The 25,153-nt window shown below is 37.3% G+C and overlaps 1 protein-coding gene across 1 annotated transcript in view; it reads right to left on the bottom strand.

Annotated features, from left to right (window-relative positions):
- Positions 1–10,269: 10,269 nt before the first annotated feature.
- Positions 10,270–25,153, bottom strand: part of UBR1 (ubiquitin protein ligase E3 component n-recognin 1) — a 116,376-nt gene continuing 101,492 nt past the window's right edge. Inside the window, exons 44-47 of the mRNA XM_010994960.3 lie at positions 22,862–22,939; positions 15,902–16,072; positions 14,512–14,613; positions 10,270–13,011 (exon numbers count right to left, since the gene is read on the bottom strand). Of these exons, the coding sequence (XP_010993262.2) occupies positions 12,870–13,011; positions 14,512–14,613; positions 15,902–16,072; positions 22,862–22,939 (493 nt within the window). The 3' untranslated portion in view covers positions 10,270–12,869. The remainder of the gene's footprint in view (positions 13,012–14,511; positions 14,614–15,901; positions 16,073–22,861; positions 22,940–25,153) is intronic.

Below are 25,153 nucleotides of genomic sequence, written 5' to 3'. Positions count from 1 at the left end.
TTGTTAAAAGAGTAAATCCTGAGTTCTCATCACCAAAAAATTCTGTTTCTTTAATTTTGTATCTATATGCAATAGTGATATACATTAAACTAATTGTGGTAATCATTTCATGATGTATGTAAGTCAAATCATCATGCTGCATACATTAAACTTATATAGTGCTGTATGTCAATTGTATCTGAAAAAAACTGGGAAAAATGGCATAGTATTTGCATACAACCTATGTACATCCTCACATATACTTTAAATCACCTCTAGATTACTTATAATACCTAATAGTATGTAAGTGCCATGTGAATAGCTGTCTGCCATGCAGCAAATACAAGTTTTGCTTTTTGTTACTTTCTAGAATTTTTTTCAAATATTTTCAAGCCATGGTTGGTTGAATCTGCAGATGCAGAACCTAGGGATACAGAAAGCCAGAGAGCTGATTGTGTATTTCAATGAAACTGTTTTTTAAAAACTCTGAACAATCTTTTGAAACATGAAACTCATAATGGACTGGTGTTTAAGTGTTTCCACAAACCAGTAAACAGTTCTGCTTTTTAGCTCTTCATCAATCTAACCAGTTTCTATTTGAATGTTACTTAATCCACTAAACAAAAAGTGTTAGGGCCAATTAATGCCAAACACTCCGCTAGACACTGGGAAAACAAATGTGCATAAGCTAAGTATCTGTCCTTAAGAGTTTCACAATAGATTAGCAAACATGCAAATCCTATTGCAATGCATTCCAACAACTGCTATAATAGAGGTATAGTATGTAGGATGTATAGATGCTCTAGAACAAAGGTCAGTAAACTATCAGCTGCAGACCAAACTTTGGGGGTCATCTGAGAGGTCGACCTCTTTAAGCCAGTGTCAGCAGCATTCTGATTTTGACAGAAATGCATTCACATGAATATATTAAGTACCGCAAGTGTTGGTATTTTTGAAAACTTCATCCTTTATTTTGGTGTGAAATGCTTTATTTTGAATTAAAGAAATTTCAAATAAAAAAGGAGTAAGTAAGAGAAACCTGGCCGGAGTTGGAGTGGGTGGTGAGGGGATGGGCAACGTAATTTTAATTTTAGGTATATTTGTCTGTTGTCTTTAAACCTGTTGAATATCAATTTGTGTCTGATGATTTTTAAAATAGACCATAATATCAGGAAAGATTGACACTGATTAAAACTAGTAAATTTAGAAAAGAAACGAAGTTAGTTTGCATTTACAAAAGTCATTCTAACGATAGTTATTTCTTGATCTACTTCCTATTTATGCATAACTTTTATGAAATGCAAAACAACTATACCATTAGATATGAACAGTTAACTTTATGCACATTTTATTTTACTAGAACAGTAAACTGTACATATTTGCTCAGGTTTCCTCTTTGTTGCAAGGTCATTCATTAACAAAGCATCGTTGGATACTCAAATCTTCAGATAAGAAAGTGGTGAGGTGATGTTGTGATTCCGGATGTGTGTCTGGGACAGTGTGGAAAAAGTTCAGTGACTTTCAAACCGGTTCCGCAATTAGCTGCTCCAAATGCTGGACAGATTTCTATGATGTGGAAGTAGAATAACTGGCTGGCATACTAATAGCGCACCCTAGTGGTCAAATGAATCCACTGCCGGCCATATTGAAATTAAAGAATTTTCTAAAAACTTGTATTTTGTCTTGTTAATCAAAGCAAATTATCGACACAGCAAAGGAAACCATAAGTAAAAAAAAAAAAAAAAAGACAACCTACGGAATGGGAGAAAATTTTTGCAAACGATGAAAACCGACAAAGGCTTGATCTCCAGAATATATAAGTAGCTCATACAACTTAATAACAACAACAACAAAAAAACCCAATCCAAAAATCGGCAGAAGAGCTAAACAAGCAATTCTCCAAGGAAGAAATACAAATGATCAATAGGCACATGAAAACATGCTCAATATCACTAATTATCAGAGAAATGCAAATCAAAACTACAATGAGGCATCACCTCACACGAGTCAGAACAGCCATCATTCAAAAGTCCACAAATGACAAATGCTGGAGAGACTGTGGAGAAAAGGGAACCCTCCTACACTGCTGGTGGGAAGGCAGTTTGGTGCAGCCACTGTGGGAAACAGTATGGATTCCTGAAAAAACTAAAAATTGACTTACCATATGATCCAGCGATCCTAATTCTGGGTATATATCTGGAGGGAACTCTAATTGAAAAAGATACATGCACCCCAATGTTCATAGCACACTATATACAATAGCCAAGACATGAAAGCAACCTAAATATCCATTGACAGATGACTCAATAAAGAAGTTGCAGTTTATTTATACAATGGAATACTGCTTAGCTGTAAAAAAGAATAAAATAATGCCATCTGCAGCAACATGGATGGACCTTGAGACTGTCATTTTAAGTGAAGTAAGCCAGAAAGAGAAAGAAAAATACCATATGGTATCATTTATATGTGGAATCTAAAAAAAAAAAAAAAGACAAATGAACTCATTTACAAAACAGAAACAGACTCACAGACTTAGTAAGTAATCTTATGTTTACCAGGGAAAGGGGATGCAAAGGGATAAGTCTGGGAGTTTGAGATTTGCAAATGTTAGCCACAGTGTATAACAATATATTTTAAAAAACAAGTTTCTTCTGTATAGCAGAGGGAACTATATTCAATACCTTGTAATAACCTTTAATGAAAAAGAATATGAAAATAAATATGTGTATGTATATGCATGACTGGGACATTGTGTTCAACACCAGAAATTGACACATTTTTGCTGAATGTACTTCAATTTAAAAAAATACTAGCTGTTGTTTAACAAATACCTTTACTCCCTCCCTACCCCCAACTCTCTCTTTTGTCATTGGATCACAGCCTTAGTTAGAAGCAATGACTTTCATGGATGAAATCCACAAGGAAGAGCATACAGATCAAGAAGGCAAGAGCGCAAGATTGGAACATGGAGAAAAAGCCAGCATTTAAAAGGAAGAGGGTGAGACAGAACTCAGGAGAGGCCAATTGGATGGGGCAATTTGCCTGTATAAAATCATTCCTGCCTGAGCTCAGGTCTCACCTTTCCCTGTCTCTCACTGCACTGTGTTTACTTCTATCCTCAGGCTCCTCCTGAAAGGAACCCAGAAGTTTGGTTTATTCTCAGTTCCTTGCCTATTCTCTCCTGCAGGAAAAAACCATAGTCCACTCTGACTACAGTGTCAGAGGAGGATTCAGCAGATCATCTTTTTTGTTTTGTTTTGTTTTATTTGTTTGTGTGCTTGTTTGCTTGTGTAATACAAAATATATTCATGTGGTTCAACATTCAAAAGGCACTAAAAAGGTATAACGCAAAGTACGCCTCCTTCCAGTGAATGTCTCCTAATCACTCAGTTCCCCTCCTGTTCCTGGCTTCTGGTGTAGCTTTCTCATGCATGTGCAAATGAATGCAGCTGTAGAGGCTTTTTTACACAAATAGCAAGCAGTCCTTTATGGACTGTTCTGCAACTATCTTTTGTCACTAATATTTTTTAGAGTTTCCTCAATATTACTGCATAAAGATCTGCTTCATTCTTTTTAATGATTGTGTCATATTCATTTGGAAATAAGATTTTTATAAAAAGCTTTATTTTGAGGGATAGTTTTAGATATACAGAAAAATTGGGAAGGTAGAGTTCTCATACTGCTTCTCATCCACTTTCTCTTGCATTATTAACAGCTTAAACATTTGTATGACATATTTGCTGTAATTAACAGTATTGATACTCTTATTACTATCTGAAGTCCGTAGTGTATTCAGATTTCCTTAGTTTTTACCTAATGTCATTTTCTGTTCTAGGATCCCTTCCATGATACCACATTCCATTTACATGTCATGTTTCCTTAGCATTCCCTTGGCTAGAACAGCCCTTGTTTTTTTTTTTTTGTTTACTTCTTTTTTTTTTTTTTTTAATTTAATGGAGTTACTTGGGCATTGAACCCAGGACCTCTTGCATGCTAAGCATGTGCTCTACCACTGAGCTATACTGCCCCCTCCATGGACACCCTTGTTTTTGATGACTTTGACAGTTTCGAGGAATATTGGTCAAGTACTTTGTAGGATGCCCCTCTTTTGAAATTTGTCTGGTGTTTTTCTTATTGTTAGAGTTTTCTTATTGTTAAGGGTTTCGAGGAAGAAAAGCACATAAAGTGTTGTTTTCATCACATCAAATCAATGACACATACCATCAACATGATTTATCACTATATCACCCTGAACACCAGTTGAGGTCGGTTTGTCAGTTTTCTCCACTGTAGTTATTCTCCCCCTCCCCCTTTGCACTGTATTCTTTGGGAGGAAGTCATTATCTGCAGCTCATACTCAAGGAGTAGAGAGGAAATGGGAAAATTTAAGTATTCGTTAAAATTATTTTTAGAAATTGGCTAAAAGTCAGTGAAGAGCTGATTGCAAAGGAAGGGAGAAAACTCAAGAAAAATAACTTGGAACCATGTTTTCGAGGCTCTGAAGTTTCATGAGCGAATGAAAGCTTTTGATCAAGGGCTGTTACTGTGGAGCCATTGTATCAGTCAGAAGCACTGCAAGACCTGTGCCTTAGGAAGACTAAATCTGGGACAATATGTAGAATTAATTCAAGTAATGAACAGTTAATTCAAGCAATTAATTCAGCAAGGAGACTATTGCAACTGTCCTGGAAAAGGGGTAAGAAAGGCCTAAAATGGGGCAGTGATAGTACGGTGCAGGGAGAATATTATCTGAAGAAACGACTGATGAGACTTGGCAAGTGATTTACTGTGGAAGGAAGAGACAAGGATACCTTCGATGACAGACTGTGTGACTTGGAGAATGGTGGTTCTTTGACCAGAAACAGAAGATGGGAAGAACGGGTTTGGGGCTGAGGATGAGCTGATTTTACACTGTGAGCTTGAAGGTCCAGCAGCACAACCAGGTGAAAAGTTGAAAATGCAGGCCTGAGGTCAAGACTGGATACATGGATTTGAAAGTTTTTCACCTGGAGATGAAAGGGAAGCCATGGGAAACTCTAAAGGAGCAAGGCATCCACTAAGGAGGTGAGATAAAGTGAGGAGGGCTCAGGGCAAAGGAAGGCAGGCCAAGAGCAAGGAGGGCAGAGGGACAGAACGAGGCAGTTCTCTTTGGGTAAATGTCACAATTGAATTACAGTCCCCAAAAGTCACCTGCTTTTGTCTTTTTGCATAATTCAATTCAAATTTTCTGCTTTTGTCACTATCTCTCCTGCTTCTAATGTCTTAAGTTTTTTGTTTGCTTTTTCCTAAATTGGTATGACATTGTTTTATTATCAGCCAGAGGTAATTTACTTTTTTCAGTTCATCTAAGTTGCTTACCAAGGGCCACACACCAAGTATTACTACAACTTAGTTAACCAGTTCTGGAAGCTACCATAAACAACTTGTGACCTGCCCTGATTGGGGCATGTTTATAGGAAAGTAAGTTCCGGTAAGTTTGGCATTCACTGAACTGCATTATTTTCATTTTATATTTTACATTGAACCCAATAGTTTCATTTGTTCCAAGTCATTTTTATTAACAGTGTGATCACATTTGCTAAAATGTTCTTTTTAGTGGCTTCTGAAGATGAATTTCCCCTAAAGGAAATGTCTGTTCTCAAAATGGCTTGAAATATGTGCATATTTTTATTGATTGGTTTACTGAAATCACACTTGATGTGGGCTAAGTGAAGACAGACATATTTTACCTTTTAAAAATCAATGCTGCTCCATTCCAATTGCCACTTCCCTTGCTTAGGTCACCACTTCTTATCTTCAGGGCCTCCTAACTGGTCTTCCTTCCAGTCATCCCAATGTCTTTTCTTTTTCCACACTGTAGCCAGAGAGCTCTTTCTAACTGCAAATTTCACCAGATTATTCACCTATGAAAAAATATTAGTGACTCCTCAATGCCCTGAGCATCACTTACAAAGCTCTTCATGATCATTTTCTACTCTTGCCCACACACTCTCTACTCCAGCCCGTTCAGGAAGAGAAGAAATAAGATATAAACACTGGAAGGGAAAACAACAAAAAAAATACACTTATAATCTACACAGTATAAATCAAAGGCATCTAAAGAAAAAGTATTAAAATTGATGAGACAGTGGGCTACCATTACATACCCACCAGAATGGCTACAATTAAAAAGACAGACAATATTAAGTGTTGATAATATAGAGCAAGTGGAACTTTGGAAAAACATTTGACAATTTCTTAAAAAGTTAAATATGACTAAGCATTTCAAATATATACAGATAACATTATATATATATGTACACATACACATATATACACATACATGTAGTGTCCAAGAGAAATGAATGCATATGTCTACAATAAAACACGTGTATAAGAATGTTCTTTTTTCCATTGAAGTATAGTTGGCTTACAATGTTGTGTTTGTTTCTGGTGTACAGCACAGTGATTCAGTCAAGAATGTTCTTAACAGCTTTATTCATAATAGCCAAAAATTAGAAACAACCCGCACGCCCACTGACAAGAAAAGGGATACATTTCTGTGTATTCATACAATAGAATATTACTTAGCAGTAAAAGGGAAGAACAACTGGTACATACAGCAACATAGATGAGTATCACAGGCCAAAGAAGCTGGACATCAAGTACATCCTCAGTACGATGCTCAGATGGACATATGAGTGTGTGCACAAAGTGTGAGGATTTTTGTGTCAGATGTTAATGTCAACCAGAAAGCATCCATTACAGAAGAGGCTAAACAAGCAAGTTGTCAATATAACTGGGACATTAGTATCCTTTGGCACTGAAACAACAGGCACACAAAAGGAGAGATGGAGATTCATCATGGGCCCAATAGCATGGACTTCCAGTCACCAAGACTCTTAAAGCTACTGGCAGCAACAGAGCCCGTTGCTCTATTGATAGAGCATTGTTCACCAAGGAGGTCAACCAGCTATTTAGTGGCAACTTGATTATCCTGGGATGCTACTATCCCAGAAGAATCAGGGCTTCATTCTTAGACAGTTAGGCACTTATTCAGGGTATAATTGCCTTTCCTGCCTGCAGAGCTTCAGACAGTACCTGTTCGATTAGCATGGAATTCCATATGACACAGCTTGCAACCAGGGTATACACTTCACAGCCAAGGAGGTGCAGGAGTGGGCCCATTGTTATAGCATACACTGGTTGTATTGCATGCTGCATTATTCAGGAGCAGGTGGGCTGAAAGAATGCTGGACTGACCTGTGGAAGGTGCAGTTGAAGTGTCAGCTTAGAGGCAATGCTCTGTCAGGGTGGATGCCATCCTCCAGAATGCAGTATACACACCGAATCAGAAAACTTTGTATGTTGTGGTGTTTCAATAGGAAGAATACCTGGGGTTCAGGAAACAAGCAGTGGCTCCACTCAGCATCATTCCCAGTGACTCCCAGGAGGACTTTGTGCTTTCTGCCCCTGTAAAACTGTGCTCTTCAGGGTTAGAGGTCTTGGTCCCTAAAAGTGGCTCACTCTTGCCAGGGGACACAGCAAAGGTCCTACTTGACCACAAACTATCACTGCAGCTTGGGCCTTTTGGACTGCATGCTGCCAGGGACTGGCAATAAAGAAAAGGAGTCACCATTTTGGAAGGGGCACTTGACATAGATGAGCAGAAGATAAGGACTGCTGTTGGATAAAGAGGGCAGGGAGGACACGTGTGGAATTTAGATGGTCTACTTGGGCACTTCTTGGTACTCCCTTGCCCAGTTATGACAGAACGGACTAGTGCAGTAACTTAAACCTTCTGTGCTCCCAAATCTGTCTCAGTGTCTGCTTACTGTAGGACCCAACTAACACACTGATTATGCTGTTCAGGCCTACTATATTCTTAATAATTTTTTGTCCACTTTGCTTAGGTTTGGGAGATGTTTGTTAAAGTCTCCTTTATTAATGTGTCTGTTCACCCTTTTATATCCTGTAGCTTTGCTTTAGGAAAGTTATCACTCTGTTACAAGACAACCTCAGCTTACACAGTTCCTACATGACAAGGTTTCCAGTCACCATGTTTTAATTAATTAACACTACTCCTCAATAACACGGTTCAAATTCCACTTATGATGGTATAATAACTGAGTAATTGCATAAAGTGCAAAACTATGTAGCTAGTTCTTCAGTCCACAAATCACTAAGTTAACAGATGCGTGCCATGATCAGTGACCAATCATGATACTTCTCTCAAAAGGCTGTGGGTGATTGGACATTGCACATCTGTTGTTCAGTTCAGGGACAGAGAGCAAGGTGTGCGGTAATATTGTCTCCTTGTCTCCCAGTGATAAACCCATGTGACACTTTATAAAAATGGCTAATCAAAAGTGGGAGTGGCCAACAAAGATAAAAATGCAGCAAAGAAACTAATGTGATAATGCTGGAATTGAAATTCGGGTCAAATCTAGATGTTATAGACGTTACACAGGAGTTAGAGAAGAAGTAGTTAACTATGGAATTGTTGACACCACTGCTGCTCCAGAGACAGTGTCAGAGGAAACTAGCGAAGGCAAACTTCGAAATAAATAAGTGGTTATGAAGAATGTCCCAGAAGAAAGGATACTGCCAAAAAACTTCACATTAAAGGAACTCTTAGAAGTGTTTCTCAACTTTGAAACACAAAGGATAAAATGTTGGCAGCTGATCCAAACTTAGAAACATGACAATTTGCCAAGGCATAGAAAAGATGCTCACACTGTATCATCATATGCTATACAAAGAAAAGGCGACCTCGCCTGACATTTTTTTCTTGGTTAAGTTTTTGGAAAAAAGAACTCTTTAATTTTCTCTTACCTACAGCATCACTGCTCTTCTCAATCTGGTTTCTGTGTTGAGCAGTTTTCCACAGGGTGAGGCTCTTTCTTTAAGAGGCAGTATTTACCGTTATTTGTAAGAATACTGAGGTCTTGACAGCCACCACATTGCACCTCTCAAGACTGAGCAGTTTTTTCACCCACTCTCAATTTAAAGCTCACGAGGACTGCCGTTAGCTTTGCAGGCAATTCTCAGTTCTGATGGTCCAGGTTTCCTATTGAGTGGGCATCTCTCCATTTGGGGGTTGTTGGCAATTTTTCGGTTCTGCAACTCTTACTCAGTATGTCCATCCATCTTCCAACACTTCCACTGCACAAGGCCTGCAGCCCTTGATGTTTTGGGTTTATCTGTCCATACTCGGGAGTTCACGGAGATTCCCTTTTATTTAGTTTTATTGAACTTTGGGTCTTTTCTTTTGTTATCCTGGTTAGTGTACATGGTTTTCAGGAATAGTTTTGAGGAGATTCAGAAACTATACTGTTAACATGATCATAGTATCTGACTCTCTTAACTTTATTAATGGTGTTCTTTGCTGTACAGAAGTGTTAGATTTTAATGCAGTCAGATTCTGAACAATCTGCCTGGCTGTATGATTTGTTCTTCCCGGAAGTGCCCTGCTACTCTAGTAGAAGCATGGAGAAGACACCTTCCTTAGTGATCTCTCCCTGCCAATGACAAGTGCCTCGTACCTCCATCTCCCTACCGGCAAAAACCCTTCCTTCATTGCCTTCACTGTTACCCTCCTAGAATATTTTAAAGTCTTAAAACTAAAGCAATGGCTTCCCCCCCTTTCCAACTCCAGGGACCCTTTCCTTAAGCACAAGCTTACATAGAAACTCAAAATGAAAAATCACAACTATCCAAGTTTGGCACTTTTGCCTTTCTCTGGTCTACTTTTCTCCCAGAAGCCTTTGACACTTAATCTGAAATCACTGAAGTAAAAAGAAAGTTCTCAATTCTAAGTGAAGAGTCATGATTTAGAAACAGAAGAAAATCACACTGATTACCTTAATCCTGGGAAATTCTGATTCAGAATTTAGGGTGAAAACTAGAAATGAGCATTTTGTTAATGCTCTCTAGGTGATTGCTAATGCACAGTTTGAGAAACATTACACTAGACTTATGCTGTCCAATATAGTAGCCACTAGTCACACATGACTATTTAAATTTAATTAATTAAAATAAAAAAATCCAGGTCCTAGCTGCACTGCATTGGAACCAGTGACTGTAATATTTAAATACAAATATTCTCTTTTTTTAATTTTTAAAATCTCCATTTTGGGGCAATGTTTTATAATGTACTTAATAGATTAGTACAGTATTGCATGAATACAAAATAATTACATATGTAATATGCATAATTATATATAATACGCATGCTTAAAAATTATTTACTGACAAGAGTGGGATGGTCAAAAAGTTTGGAGACCATTATACTAAATACCTATGTCTTTTGAAGAATTTGCCTGGGCTGATAAAGACAACTTTTAACTAGAGCTCCTTTCTAGGAATCGTTTTTCATACTTCAAACCCAAATCCCCAAACATGAGAAGCCCCTTGTTCTTTTTAAATATACACATATAAGATATTTTATTTCAAAAAGCACAAGAACATTATACAAGATTTGAATTTACATTTTGCAATAAAAGATAACAATATATGCATTATTTGTATAACTTCATCATGGATGGAATTTGAATCAGTGGTATAAACATGTTGCAGTCACTATAGATAGATCATCACAGTGAACCAAAATGCATAGTTGTTATGAAATGACAAATGACCACTAAATGGTGAACTCACAGCCCATACACCAACATAATAAATTAATTATACAGATATGTTTTTCTTCACTGTATCATTAAAATTCCTGACAACCCCTCACCAAATATTAGAAAAACACAGTTTTGGAGCCATCCTGTTGAACCAGTTCCTCCACATAGTACACTAAAGAAAATAAAGTGACTTTTTGCTCATTTTAAAGTAAACTTCATAAGCTTAATTAAATTGTTTGCAATGATGAAGGCAAACGCAAACCACTAGGATATTTGAATATAATTAGAGATCCCTTGGGCTGGGGGCAGCACTGAGAGACATATGTTCATCTCCAGTGCAGAGATCTGAATCAATCTCAGTAAACGGGACTCAATATGAAATGGGTTCTTTGGCAGTAAAGATCTGACTGGCCACTGGATAGTCCCTCTGGCAGCTTAAGAGCTTAACCCCAGGATTTATGAAGTGGATATAAAAAGACTAGAAATAAAAAAATCAGCTTATCTTTGCTAAACTTGAGCCAAACAATTAGGGCAGAAGTCAGCATCTTCTGTTGCCTAGGCTGGCTCAGACTTCCTAGTCAGAAAATCCATCCAACAAAATTATATAAGAAATTAAGGGAAGTGTTCTAATCATTTAATCAGACTGGCAAATCTGACAAAATGAATACTGAAATTTCTAATCCTCACCCCTCAATTGTTATAAATTGTTCACTGGAGTTATATCTATTTCTTGATATCTTCTGAATAATAATTATTCAAGTAGAAAATTGTGACTCTGATGCCTGTTCATGCCAATCCCTTACTGCAAAATCTACCTTTTCTTTACATAAAAATACCAAAAAATCTAACCCCAAATGCGTATCATCAATCACTTTGCAAATATACTTTTACTTGCTTGCCTCTGTTGAGCAAAATGAAGGTAGGAAAACATTTATACACATACATGACTGTGGGTCACCAAAGGCAAAATAAGATGGTCTTTGAATGCATCTTTCAAACTCCTAACATTACCCCAGAGACAACAGAAGCTAAAATGTAAGATTTCAATTTACTTTCTGCCTGCTGTTCTATATCACAAGTTCGTGATACAAAAAGTTAAAGCCAAAAACCAAGAAGTCTATGCACAGATTCAGGAGAGCTCTGTTATTTATAAGCAAGTCGGCTCAACCACAGCATGTTATAACAGGACACAGACTACTGATCACATGGCTTTTTTGGCTGGTTGTACTAGTCATAAAACCAGAGTGTATGAAAAGTTTGCACACAGGTAACAGATGAAGGATTTGTCTTTTACAAAGACAAAGAAGGTTATAGAACTGGCATCAATCTGGTTGTCCTGAATTACCGTTGGCATGCTCCATTCACTGGGGGAATTTCCTTATTTTCATTCTATAGGAAGTTTTACATCAGAAATGCATCAAGTTTCTAAGAGTCAAAGAGTGGTGCCACAATCAAGAGAGAAAATGAACTCATTTTAGAAATTTGTCTTTGGAAAATGGAAAGTATAATTTTAAAATTCAACAGAGCTATTTGTGGTCAGAGGTGAGGACTGCAGGCTCTCTGCCTCATCAAGGATGAATAATAAACACATTATCCTAACTCTTCTTGAGGTCTACAGCAGGAAACAGCTTTTCCACACTGGCAGAACTCTGCCTTAGAAATGGCGACTCTGACCATATAGAGACTTAGTTAAACTTCTGGCTGAAACAGGAAGTGGCACATTAGGGGTATTTCCTTAAAAGAGAAATAAAACTTTTACTTTTTGGAAAACTTTCTCAATTGAAGTATACCGCATGGTTTCTTTTTTATCTGCAAGGAAGACTATCGCAGATTATTAGAATCTTATCAGTGATCCATCAGCTAAACTTAACTTGGGTGGAGAACCACCAAATACAAAATTGTGGAAGAGTCAACTAACATATAAGAATACTCACAATTGCTTCATGTGACTTCATTAACTGGGAGGATGAAGTGAAACGGGAAAGATTATGAAGGGAAATGAGTCTTCTGGAACTACTAGCAGAATTTTGGGGTGAAGAAGCATTTCCTTAGTGTTCTGGAACATAAAACACATTAACCTATGTCCTTTTTTCCTTTTAAGTATGTGTTCGCTAATTGAAAGAAATATTCCATTAAGGAATATTTTATTGATGTATGTGAATCTGGACATGGAGCAAAAGACCGTCCACCCCTTCCCCAGCCCTCAGAAAGGTCTCCATAATTCTGAATTGGTCTTCATTACTGTCTTTGTTCGTGATTGTCCCGAGGCAGAGCTGGAGCTCACAGTAACTGCCAGTTGAATCCAAATAACATCTGATTAGTTTCCTGGCTCCTAGCAATCTCTTCTATAATGCAATGTTGCTGCCATACCAAATGGAGCTTCCGATATCGCTCGTGTGATAAATGAAGGGGGTTGCCCCTCCTGCAGGGAAAAAAAAAGACAACATGTAAGTTTCAATCAAATAACTGCCACATTGTCTAAATTAGTCTGAATTTCTGAGATGGAACTGGGAAGAATCTTCCTGGAACTGGGAAGAATCACCAGGACAGGGTTTTAAAAGTATATTTTTCCTTTACCATTGATCACTATGAGCGTGGTAAGTTACTTATTCTAATGAAGCAGAAACTTACTCCCTGATTATTCAGACAACAGTACTGCAGGCATTATGGAACTTTATTTAAATGGCTAGAAAGGTTTGTAACTTGAAGTTCTGTTCCTTTCTAGGTGGTTAGCCTGAGTGGGGCTTTTATGGCTTTTTATTTATAATTTATATATAATTTATATAATTTATCATATAATTTATCCAGCTTTGATTTCTGATCTTTGCATGATAGAGGTTAGGTCTGAGTTAATACTAAGCCCTCAAGTTATATGCTGCTCTTGACAAATATTTGGTTATTATTATCTTTATGACACAACAAACTTACTAGTGATTAGCAAATATTTATAAAATTACTCCACATCGATTCTAAGGTTGCACAGTTTGTAACATTGTATCACAGCTAATCAAAAATGACTGAAGTCTGGCTGTTGCCAATGATGGAGAACTGTGAGATTCTCACCCCTGAGGCACTCAAGCGTCTTTGCTTATTGGTTATTTTCATATTGCCTAATTAACTTAAAAATTCTGCTTCTTTGTCCCTTTCTGGAACAACTCAGATCTCTTATCCTCAATTATCAACTACTTCTACCACCCAGCGTTTTTCTTCCTGAATCCAGTGACTTTCTCTATATAGGTCAAATGCTGTTACAATAAAAACAAATCTCAGTATGACCAAAGAGGTTCCAAGCCTCATCTAGTAAGCCTATTCATCCTGAACAATACATTACAAAAAACCAAACTTTCAGTTAAACAAAGAGAGACAGTTAATGGTAAGGGGATCTAACCTTTACCTATATGTGTTTGGGACCATTGGTGCCTTACCTCCTCTTTTTTATAACCATGAATGGCACTCCAGTTCCCCTAACACCGGTGAAGGATACAGAAAATTTCAGGATTCTAAGTGTTTTTGTTAATGCTTGGAAGCAAATAAGGCTAATAAAAAGTTTCAAGTATTGCAATGGAAACAATGAATATCCATTTTAAACCAAACTTCCTCACTGGACACTACAGAGTTCCTTCTTTCATATATCAGCATCAATTAAACTTTCTAAATAATTCTGAAAAATGGTTGATTAAAAACTGTAGAGCATTCAAACATTAGAATGGTTGGGGTCTAAAAATTTTGGAGATATATTACCCTCAAATTTTGGAGAAGCACAAGGTTGTTAAAAATTACATGTTACATATGGGATGGTGTATTTAATATTTTAAATTTGTAGCTATTTAAAAATATCTCTCAGTATTTAGCATTAGCTTTTGTGTTTAAAGAGCTGTTACCACCCACGTACAATAATGTAACAAAAATAAGAAAAACTTACTTCAGACCAGGGTCTGTTTCTCCGTACTCATCCAAATAAGGAGCAGGGTAGGCACAGCCTCTGGCTTTACCTTCAACCAGGACCACTCTACACTCTCTGATTCTGAAGGACAAAACAACCAACAGGAAATGTTAAGTGCATGTATGCCAACGACAGGCACTGCAACAAAGTCGATCTAGAGAAAAGACATGGCCAGTATCGATTAGGAATTCAGTATAAAGGCAATACAAACATAGACAAATGGACTAAATTGTGTCTTATCTATTGAAGCTATGGGAAAGGATCAACAGATTTAGGGCAATGGGATCAGTAATACTGACGGAATATACTGAAGAGAGGAAGGAGGCTGTCCTACTGGAACCATAGACACCCTGGAAAGTGGTGGCTGGGGTTGTTTTTGCCTATTTCCTGACCTATGACCTGGAGAGGGGAAGTAGCTTAACAGAGGGAGCTTAAGCTTAACAGCTTAAGAACAGAACCACATCTCCTACTCTGATAACCTTGGGCCAGAGAGAAGGTTATCTGGGGAAGTGTCAAGCCTTGCCTGGTTAGAGCCAGCCTCCAACAATGCACATTATAAAGAACCTTTGCCACCTTGAAGGTACCTGGGACTCTTAGAGCAGAGAAATGGAGAAATAAAAAATAATGTTTGTGTACATGTGTACAGAGAGTACAAGTACTCTCGAGAGAAATTATCAAACAAACAGCTGGAATACTGGGTTTACTTGCTGTGGGTTCCCTAGAAGACAAGTGTGTGGGCCTGGCCTCCATGCACTCATTCTCCTTGTTCCAAAAGACGCTGACAAGCAGTGATTACATATTCCCTAGTAAGTGAGATATTTGGGTTTATGTAAACAGAACCTACATTCTGTGGGGAAAATGGAAAGAAAAAGTACATGCATTCACTCTGAATTTTCTCTCTCAGGCAACTTGCATTTTCTTTCATAAATATGAGTGACAATTGTTCTACTCTTAGTCATTTGCTGACAGACCAGGGAAATCAATGGTTGATAAGGCAGAGGAAATGAAGAAAATTAAAACATGCAAAGGACAACGTAAAGTAACAATGTCCTTTGAAAATGTTAAGTTTTAGGACTCTAAACTCTTTCACTATACTTGAGTATTACACAATACCAGAGTAATCAATATAAAGTCCACCATATTTGTTTAAGATTTTCCACAATTAATGAAAATACGAACAGATATCCACTCTTTAAACTATTTACTCCATAATATCGTGTCAAATGCAGTTTCATGTGAATAACAGATTTATGCTCTAACTTCTGACAGATTATTTCCCATCAACATACTGTCCAGCCATAACAGCTTCTAGATTGGATCCAAATTCCCTAAGTTCATTAATGAAGCTTCTAGACCACTCACTACTCACTTCAGAAAAATGCAGACTCCAGCTCCACAGTGAAGTGCATGAAAAATGCAAGCTCCCACCTCTTCCCCATTCACAATTTCTTGGCAGCAAATGTTCTGAGAACACAGTATGGTCCCGCAGAAAAGACAGAGGACAGGGTGCTTTCGCTCGTCATCTGCAGACCGTGGGCACCTCAAAAGGGAAGAAAACATTCAATATGGTGGAAAAATAATAAAAGCATGATATAATCAGTTAGCAATAGATATATTTAGCAGTGTTTTCATCACTGGCTGCTTTGCAGCAAAGAAAGCTCTTAAAACACAAGGAAATATTTAATGAGATGATTCCTCTTTAATACTTCCCCTCAAGAAGACAACAAAAAGTCTGATTAATCCATAGTAAGAAAATTTATTTTTAAATATACAGTGCCCTTATAACTCCCATAAAATCTGGCACTTAAATATGCCTTGAGATTGAGATGCATTTATAGAATCCAGACTTCATCTGACATGACCAATTTACAGTCAACTGCCTCTCTGGATTGGTTTAGTCAAGTTTGTGTCCTCAATGTTAGAGGAATATGGCCTTGAAGGGGTATAGCTGTTCTGGGGGGTTTTTTAAATCACAATTTTGCAGTAAGGGTTTAAACACATTTCCCCTCATTTCTTTCAGTATTGAGATCTTTAGGGTTGAAAGGAGACACTTTAGTCTTTGAGTTGATGCACCATTCTGTCTGGGAAAAACATGAAGTCTTGGGAAGGAAAAAGTGACAAAGCTGACTTTCTTGAACCAAATAGTACCTTGAGATCTCGCATTCGACACAGTGGCATCCCAGAACCTTGCTATAAAGCCCCCAAAGAGGAGTATCACTCTCTGGATTAAAGTGGTAATGGCTATCTTGAAAAAAGGAGCTTCTGATGCTCCTGCCTCTGCTATGTAATGATCACAGATTAAACATCGATCTGGATAGTAAAAAATAAATGCAGCCCCAGGGGAGATGCAGTGATGCCAACAATCGGGTCAAACAAAGAGCACCAAACAAATTTCCAATTGGGTATTAAGTTTACTCTCTAACGCCTAGTTTCTTAGGCAAGATGAGAAAACCAACATTGTCTACACAGGAGCAGAAGGACTCTGTGTATCTGTATTCCATTCCTGTCTCCCACAGGCAAGGTGCTATTCTCACTTCCAGGGGCTTTCTCTTTTTAGATAAAGCCAACATCTTCTTTCACTTTTCACACAGGATGGCTGAGTCCCATCCTATAGAGGAAAATGGGGGTGATGCCTGAAACACAGTCACTGAGCAGCCATCCTCCTACACTAGAGATGACTCAAGTCCTAATGGAAACTGGTAGTAACAATAAAACTGGAGGAGATTGTAAGATTTCTTTTCATTTTTACTTGGAACCAATAAGTACTAATATCACCCAGGAGGATCTTCACTGTGATTAATGATTGACACTCTCCTCAGATCCTCCTAGGAACCAGCGTGATACCCTTTAATGACTGACAATAACACCTCTTCACTGGGCTTCTGTGGTACAAATGCAGCCCTAAGATTGGGAAAATCACTGCATTTGGAGCTGGATGCAATCTTTGAAATCTAGCTAATTTTTCAGGGGCTGAGAGGTAAGGTGATTCAACCCACTTCTTTAGCTGGTTAACCTTAATCTGCCGGAGACAAGTAGCAAGGGAGCTGATACTGAGGTCAATTCTAACTGGCAACAGAGGCTGAAGTATGGGCTGCCCAAGCCCCTGCTGGTCCAGTTAAACCCCCTGGCTTTGTGGATTAAAGCAACGGCTGTAACTAAATAAGAGAATTTCTTCAGTCATTCTGTAGGGCGGTGATTCTCAGAGTGGGCCAAAGAAGGGCTCTTTAAGACCTTAAAATGATCCTAAACTAAAATTTTTCCCTTTGGTTCCTTTAAATGACAGCAAGTTATTTAACATATAACTAAAGATTACTAATAAGTCACCTTATACCAAGACAGTTAATTGGAATTACCATTTGGTATCCTTAAATTTGACAATTATTTGTGTTAACTGAGAGCTCTACTTAAGTTTACTAAGAATTAAGTTTAGCTGCTGCACAATGCTTAGGAACATTATAAAACTCCTAACTGAGCTTTGGAATTTCTGCAATTTGGGAAAAAGATGCTTTGTCACCAGTACGTTATCAATGAAGTCTTGAACAGGCTTTGACTTTCAGGCTGCTGAGATTCTTGTCTTTTAATTACAAGTTACTGCTAGCTTCATGTCATCATCATCAATCTGGTTTGCTATAGGTGGTGTGTGATGCCACCTGAGTGTTAAGAATACAGAACTGCATCAGTATTAATTTCGGCTTATTATTTGGCTGCTCAGTGACTGTGTTTCAGACATCACCCCCATTCTCCTCTGTGATTCAAATATAAAATATTCACACACCAATGGCTAAAACAGATATGAATATAACTTCTCCATTCAGTGACATTTCACTGGTGGTATGCTGCTCATTAATTTATGCTATTCAAATAACTTGCATCATATTATAGAAAGGTTAAGTGTAAAAAAATTCTTAACTTCAAAAAATAGAATTTTATCATACAGAATCAATGTGTTTAAAGCTCATGTTGTTCTCAAACAAAAGTAACTTAACAGGTAATTCATACATGATATTAGTAATGAGTATAATGCAACTTGTTTATTTTGCTTCTCACTAGTCTTTATCAGTCAGTATTTTTTGAAAGTGATTAGTGAAAGGGAAGAGGAATATAAAAGTTTGAGAAACACTGCTTAAGAGTTGTGTTCAGCCTCCTGAGGTAGGAGGAGCATGGCATCAAAAAAGGCTAAGGCAGGTGTACTCCTCTTTCCAGTTCCCAGGCTTGAACTAAAGTTCTAATGCTACCTCTTTTACTATTATAATGGGCTTCCACATAAGACTGTGTCTGGAAAAAAAAGAATTCTTCAGTATTATTTCAGTGAATGAAAGTGGTCACCACATTGTAATGCACGCAAAACAGCATTTAAAGAAATATAAAAGATATTTCTAAGAGTGCTACTTGCTTGGGAAGTTGAAAACAGTGTGGTTCCTCTACTGGAACAACTACTGATCTCATAAGAACAGTCTGAAGCAATCATTCTGGAACTCTGTGAGTCCGGACAAACACTTGCAATGTCTAGAGGAGTGCTTGACAAAAAAAAAGGCTGGTATACTTCAGTGAATTTTGGCATTTTGTGTAAGGGCTACCGTCCCCAACCCACCAGCCCCACAGCAGGTAGCTATGGGGATGGCTGCCCATTATTCTGGTGTGGCTTGCTGGTGCAGGGATGGACAAGAGGGACCTTGCCCTAAAAAATTAGGGTTGTATGTTTAGTTCTGTCTGGCAGTTCAATGAGGGGCCGGCACAGAGACTGGCCATTGTTTCAACTCTCGTGAGCTGAAGCAGCTTCCTTGGTAGTGATGGTGAAGATTTAAAAAGGCCAAATATTCTTTTTTTTTTTTCTTCTCTTTTCTTCTTATCAGATCCAGGCATTTAAGAAAATCTGTCAGTTCACTGGCTGACTACAGAGATAATAGAATAGAGACTTCAGTGAACACACAAAGAATATAGTCCTTGAAAAACAGTTTAGAAAAGTCACTTAAACAAACATAACTGTAACCTTTACCAAGTTACAATGGTGATTCTTGGGAAGGGGGAAGACTCTGATACAAAGAAACAGAAAAGTATGGCCCATTCATGCAAAAAAACAAAAACAAAAACAAAAACAAAAACAAAAACAAAAACTGACAGAAATCATCCCTAAGGAAGCCCAGCCATGAGATGTAATAAACAAAGGCTTCTTTTAAATACACTTTCTGAAACAAATCATTGACCAAAAAAATTATGGAAATCAGGAAAATGTATGAAAGAGTAGGGAACAGCAGTAAAGAGAAATCATAAAAAGGAAACAAATAGAAAAGTACAACAAATGAAATAAAAAACTTACTAGAGGGGTTCAACAGCATATCTGAGCAAGCAGAAGAATTAGTGAATTTTATAGCAGAGCAACTGAAATTACTTGAGTCAGAGGAGCAGAAAAAAGCAGTGGGATGATATGATTACTGTGCTCAAAGGAAAAAGAGCTGTCAACCAAGAATTCCATATCTGGCAAAACAATCCTTTAAAAATAAGGGAGAAATTAAGACATTCCCATGCTAGGGAAGTTCATCATTGGTAGGCCTGTCCCACAGGAAATGCTAAAGGGAGTCCCTTCAAGGTGAAACAGAAGTACACTAATGATAACTCAAAGCCATGTGAAAAAACATAGATAACTGGTAAAGGTAACTACATATTAAAGTATAAGTTACTATTATTGTAATTTTTTATACAAAACTCCTCTTTTTGTTTCCTGCATGATTTAAAAGACAAATGCACAAAACAATAATTATAAATCTATGTTAACAGGCACACAGTGTATAAAAATGTAGTCTGTGATTTCAATAACATTAAGAGGGGAAATACAGCTGTAAAGAGTTAACGTATTCTATTAAAACCAAGTCAGTATCAATTCAAACTAAATTTAGGCTGTTAACTGTCACCCCTATGGATACCTAGCAAAGTTGCAGGGTACAAGATCAATACACAAAACCAGTTGTGTTTCAATATGCCAGCAAAGAACAATCCAAAAAGGAAATTAAGAAAACAATTTCATTTACAATAGCATCCAAAAGAATACGATACCTAGGTATAAATTTAACCAAGGAGGGAAAGACTTGTATGCTGAAACTATAAAACATTGCTGAATGAAATTAAAGAAGGCCTAAATATGGAAGGCACTCATGTTCATTGACTGGAAGACTTCATACTGTTAAGATGGCAACACTCCTCAAAGTGATCTATAGATTAATGCAACTTCTATTAAAATTTCAATTGCCTTTTTTTGCAGAAATGGAAAAGCCAATCCTCAGATTCCTATATAACTGCAAAGGGTCCCAAAAAGTCAAAACAGTATTGGAAAAGAAAGTTGGAAGGCTCACATGTTAACAATTTCAAAACTTACTGCAAAGCTACAGTAATTTAAAAATGTGGTACTAGCATAAGGATAGACATACAGACCAAAGGAACAGAACTGAAAGTCCAGAAGTAAACCTGAACATTGATGACCAGTTGACTTTCAAAGTGGATGACAATACTATTCAGTGGGGAAAAAGAACAGTCTCTTAAAAAATTATGCTGGGACAACTGGAAACCACATGAAAAATAAAAATGAAGCTGCATCTTCTACCTTATTCCAAAAATTAATTCAAAATGGATCCACAGCCTAAACATAAGCCTAAAACTACAAAACCATTTGAAAAATCATAGTGATAAATCTTCATGACCTCAGATTTGGCAATGAATTCTTAGTTTTAAAAAACTTGAACATACATTTCTCCAAAGAACATATACAAATATATAACAAGCACATGAAAAGACATCATTGAATTACCATAATGATCCAGCAATTCCACTCCCAGGGGTGTGTGTGTGTGTGTGTGTGTGTGTGTGTGTATAAACAAAAAATACATATATTATATATATATATCTCTCTCTCCAGGAAAAGTTAAAATACATGTCCAGCCAGAAACTTGTATATGAAAGTTTATAGTAGCATATTTTATAATAGTCAAAAGAGGGAAACAACCCAAATGCCTATCAATGGACAAACAGATTAATAAATTCTGGTATATAACAATGGAATATTATTTAACCAAGAAAGGAATGAAGTATTGATACATGTTACAATTTGGATAAACCTTGAAAACATTATGTTAAGTAAAAAAAGCCAGACACAAAAGGTCATATACGGTATGATTCCTTTCATATGATATATCCAGAATAGGCAAATCCACAGAGACAGAAAGAAGATTATTAGTTACTAGGGAATTGGGAAAGAGGGGAATGGGGAGTGACTATTTAGCGGATACAAGGTATTTCTCTGGAGTGATAAAAATGTTTTGAAAGTAGACAGAAAAAGTGGTTATGATACAAATAGGATCCTGCAGGGCCCACCACCCCTAACCTCTGACTCTTGTTTATAGCCCCATGTTACCAAGGCTATTGCCCCTGGGATCATACCCCTGCCTCTCCCTTGAATAGAAATCAATTACTCTTGGGGGAGGGGAGAGATGAGTGGTAGAGTGCCTGCCTAGAATGTACAAGATCCTGGGTTCAATCCTCAGGACCTCCATTAAAAAAAAAAAAGGTTATAAATAAACTTCATTACCTCCTCCCCTTAAAAAAAAAATGAAGAAGAAACCAATCACTCTTATCTAAGTCTCAGATGGCAGCCACAAAGAGAAGAAACAAGAATTGGTTAGAACCAACTAAGCCCAAGATGGCGGAAGATCTGAAATTCCAGTGACCCTGAGCCTCATTATATGCTCATTGCAATGTATTAGCATGCTAAATGACACACCCACCAGCGCCATGACAGTTGACAACTGCTATGACAACAACCAGAAAACGCCATACACAGAGGGGAAAATAGGCGATTGGTTTCAGCACACATGATGGCAGAAGCTTCTAATAAAAAGTCCATGTGGCCCACCTGACCCAATGCTGTCTCAACCGGCCATCTTGGCTGAGAGCTCCCCGCTCCAGCGCTTCTTTTTCTTTTTCCCCACTTGAGGGCTTTCTTGTTTTTTCCCTCCCCTTGAGCAATAAAGTAGCTTTTCACTTTGTCCCTCTGCCTCTGCTGAGAATCCTTTCACAGTTCGCAGCAACAATCCCTGCTTTGGTGGGCTTCCTAACTCAGGGATCTCTCTATATGCTAACAGTTGTACAACACTGTGAATACACTAAACACAAATGAATTGTACAAAATTGTATGTTATGTGGTTTTCACCTCAATTGAAAAAAAAGATTTAAAATCACTGTTACAGAGGATGCTCAGTGGTCACTTTAAAAAGAACTGGCTCGTGGTAGTATTTATCAAACGCAATCTCAAAAAATTGTTAAAATATTTATTTCTTCTTACCTGAAATGAGAAGCTTGATTTAGGAGGCAGCTATAGTCATCAGGAAGCTCTATCAAACTATTTCTTTTTCTCGGGTACCTAGAAATATAATTTAAAAGGCAATTTTATTTGAGTAAATAAGCCCACATCAAAAACAGACCAAGTAATAGAAGGAAGACTGTCTTAAAAATAACAAAAGGATTCATACTTGTATGAATGAAAAATGTTGCCTGCCATATCAGTAAACAAAGGATGTTGCAGCCATCAAGCCACTACTTAGGTGAGCCCTAAGGGAATTTAGGATGAAGACAAACCCCTCGGCCACTGCAGTTACCCTGGTGCACCCTGAAAGGACTCAGGATGGGAAAAAACAGGATACAGGCCCTAGACAGCTCAGGTGCATATCAAAGGAATGATTTCAATGAGCCTGGACTCTTGCATCTTCCTGGACTAGGAAAGTGCTAAATTCATTAACTTCAGATAACTGGTTTTCTTTAATTAACAGTAATCTTTTTATGTTCAGACTACCTGGTCTTTGTTGAAAAAACCCCTATATATCCTGGCTCCTCCCTTATCTCTTTGGAGCAGTTCCTCAGAGCTGTCTGAGAAGCTGCCTCCCAGGCTTGAAGTCCTCAGAAAATTCACCAAATAAAATTTAATTCTCAACTTTTAGGTTGTGCATTTTGTTTTAGTTGACACTTGCAATCCATAGTAATTCACACTGTTGACTAGATTAAATCTAAACTTTTCAGCCTGAAATTCCAAATCTTTCATCAGCTGACCTCCTTTCCAAACCCAACTCTCATATTTCCTAAGACCAAATTGTTCCAGCTAGATTTCTATACTGTCGAGGAAGGTAATATAAAGTAGTGGTGGTTATAGGCATGTTGGTCGTGGGCTGAATTTTTTCATTCCTTCTTATTTCGGGTATTGCCCCTCTGCAGCTGATGGGGTCTGTGGACTGGACCAGTGGTGAGAGGGTTAGAAAAGGGAGTCTAGGAACCTGGCTTTCAGACATTTGCTACAAGTCCAAGATTTCCTAGTCAAAGTAATTCCTAATTGATTTTGAAACTGGATTTTTATTTAGGATCAAAATTAGGACAAGAACAGGTATGCCTCTTCAGATAGTTTGGGTAACTAAAAGAATGTCAGCAAGCTTTTGGGCTCTCTGTAACATGTGATTTATCCATAGAGAAGATGCAATGTCCTTCCTTAAATTAATACATTTAAAATCTTTTAAATGTGTACATAGTACAGAAGCACTGGTCTCATGTATCTCAAGTAAAAGCATATAGCTACACTTTTTTTTGCACGTTGGATTAAAGCCACTTCCATCAGCAACGAACATCAGTCTGTTTTTAACCAATATTAAAGATTGTCAGAGCAAATGTTTATGTTTTTGAAGTATATTTTCATCACTGGTTACAGTTTTAAGTAGAAGCTGACTGCCTTTTCACAGCCGTAAATAGAATTATAAGTGCTGTTCCAATTTTGGTGTGCAAAATTTCTTTTTAAACGTTTCCTTAGTAATACACTGAAATACCAACAATAGTTTGAATTATGTTCTGTAATCAAGTATTAGTCAATTATTTTAGTATGCACCATTTTAGAAAAATGTCAATTTTTAAAATTTATTTTTGTTGCTAGGATTTTTTTTTGAAGCTACATTAAAGTAATGTCATTTCGGGGGGGTATAGCTCAATGGTGCAGTGCACATTTAGCATGCACAAAGTCATGGGTTCAATCTCCAGTAATTCCATTAAAAATAAATAAATAAAAACCTAATTACTCCCCCCCCAAAATAAATTTTAAAAATTAAATAAAGAAAGTAATTTCATTTAAAAAAAAAAAAGTAGTGGTGGTTAAGGACACAGCCTTTGAAATCAAACAGACCCAGTTACAAATCCTAAATTCTCTGACACCAAAAAGTTGCTGAACCTAATGCTGTATTATCCTGGACTTTAAACTAAGAATAAATATATTACACTTTCTTAATCATAAGGCACACCATTAATTTAATAACACATTTTGGGAGGAGGGAGGGGGAAAAACATAAAAGACTCACGATGATTTAAGAAATGTTAAATATGAATAAAAAGTATCAAGGAGCCCCAAAGAGCTGTTGAGAACTCAGTAAGATATTCAAGTGAAACACAATATACTTAATACTTGATATATGTTCACAAATGTTATTATTCATTCTCACCAGACTGATACAATAAAAGCCTTGCATGCTAGCCTTGGGGAAGGTCATCTGAATAACAGGAAATTCTCTCCTCAAACCTCAATCAATTCAAATTCTACAATTCCTTC

This window comes from Camelus dromedarius, chromosome 5 (genome assembly GCF_036321535.1).
Source record: "Camelus dromedarius isolate mCamDro1 chromosome 5, mCamDro1.pat, whole genome shotgun sequence".
Lineage (NCBI taxonomy): Eukaryota > Metazoa > Chordata > Mammalia > Artiodactyla > Camelidae > Camelus > Camelus dromedarius.
The sequence above is the reverse complement of the archived record's forward strand: the minus strand, read 5'-3'. Positions and strand labels throughout refer to the sequence as shown.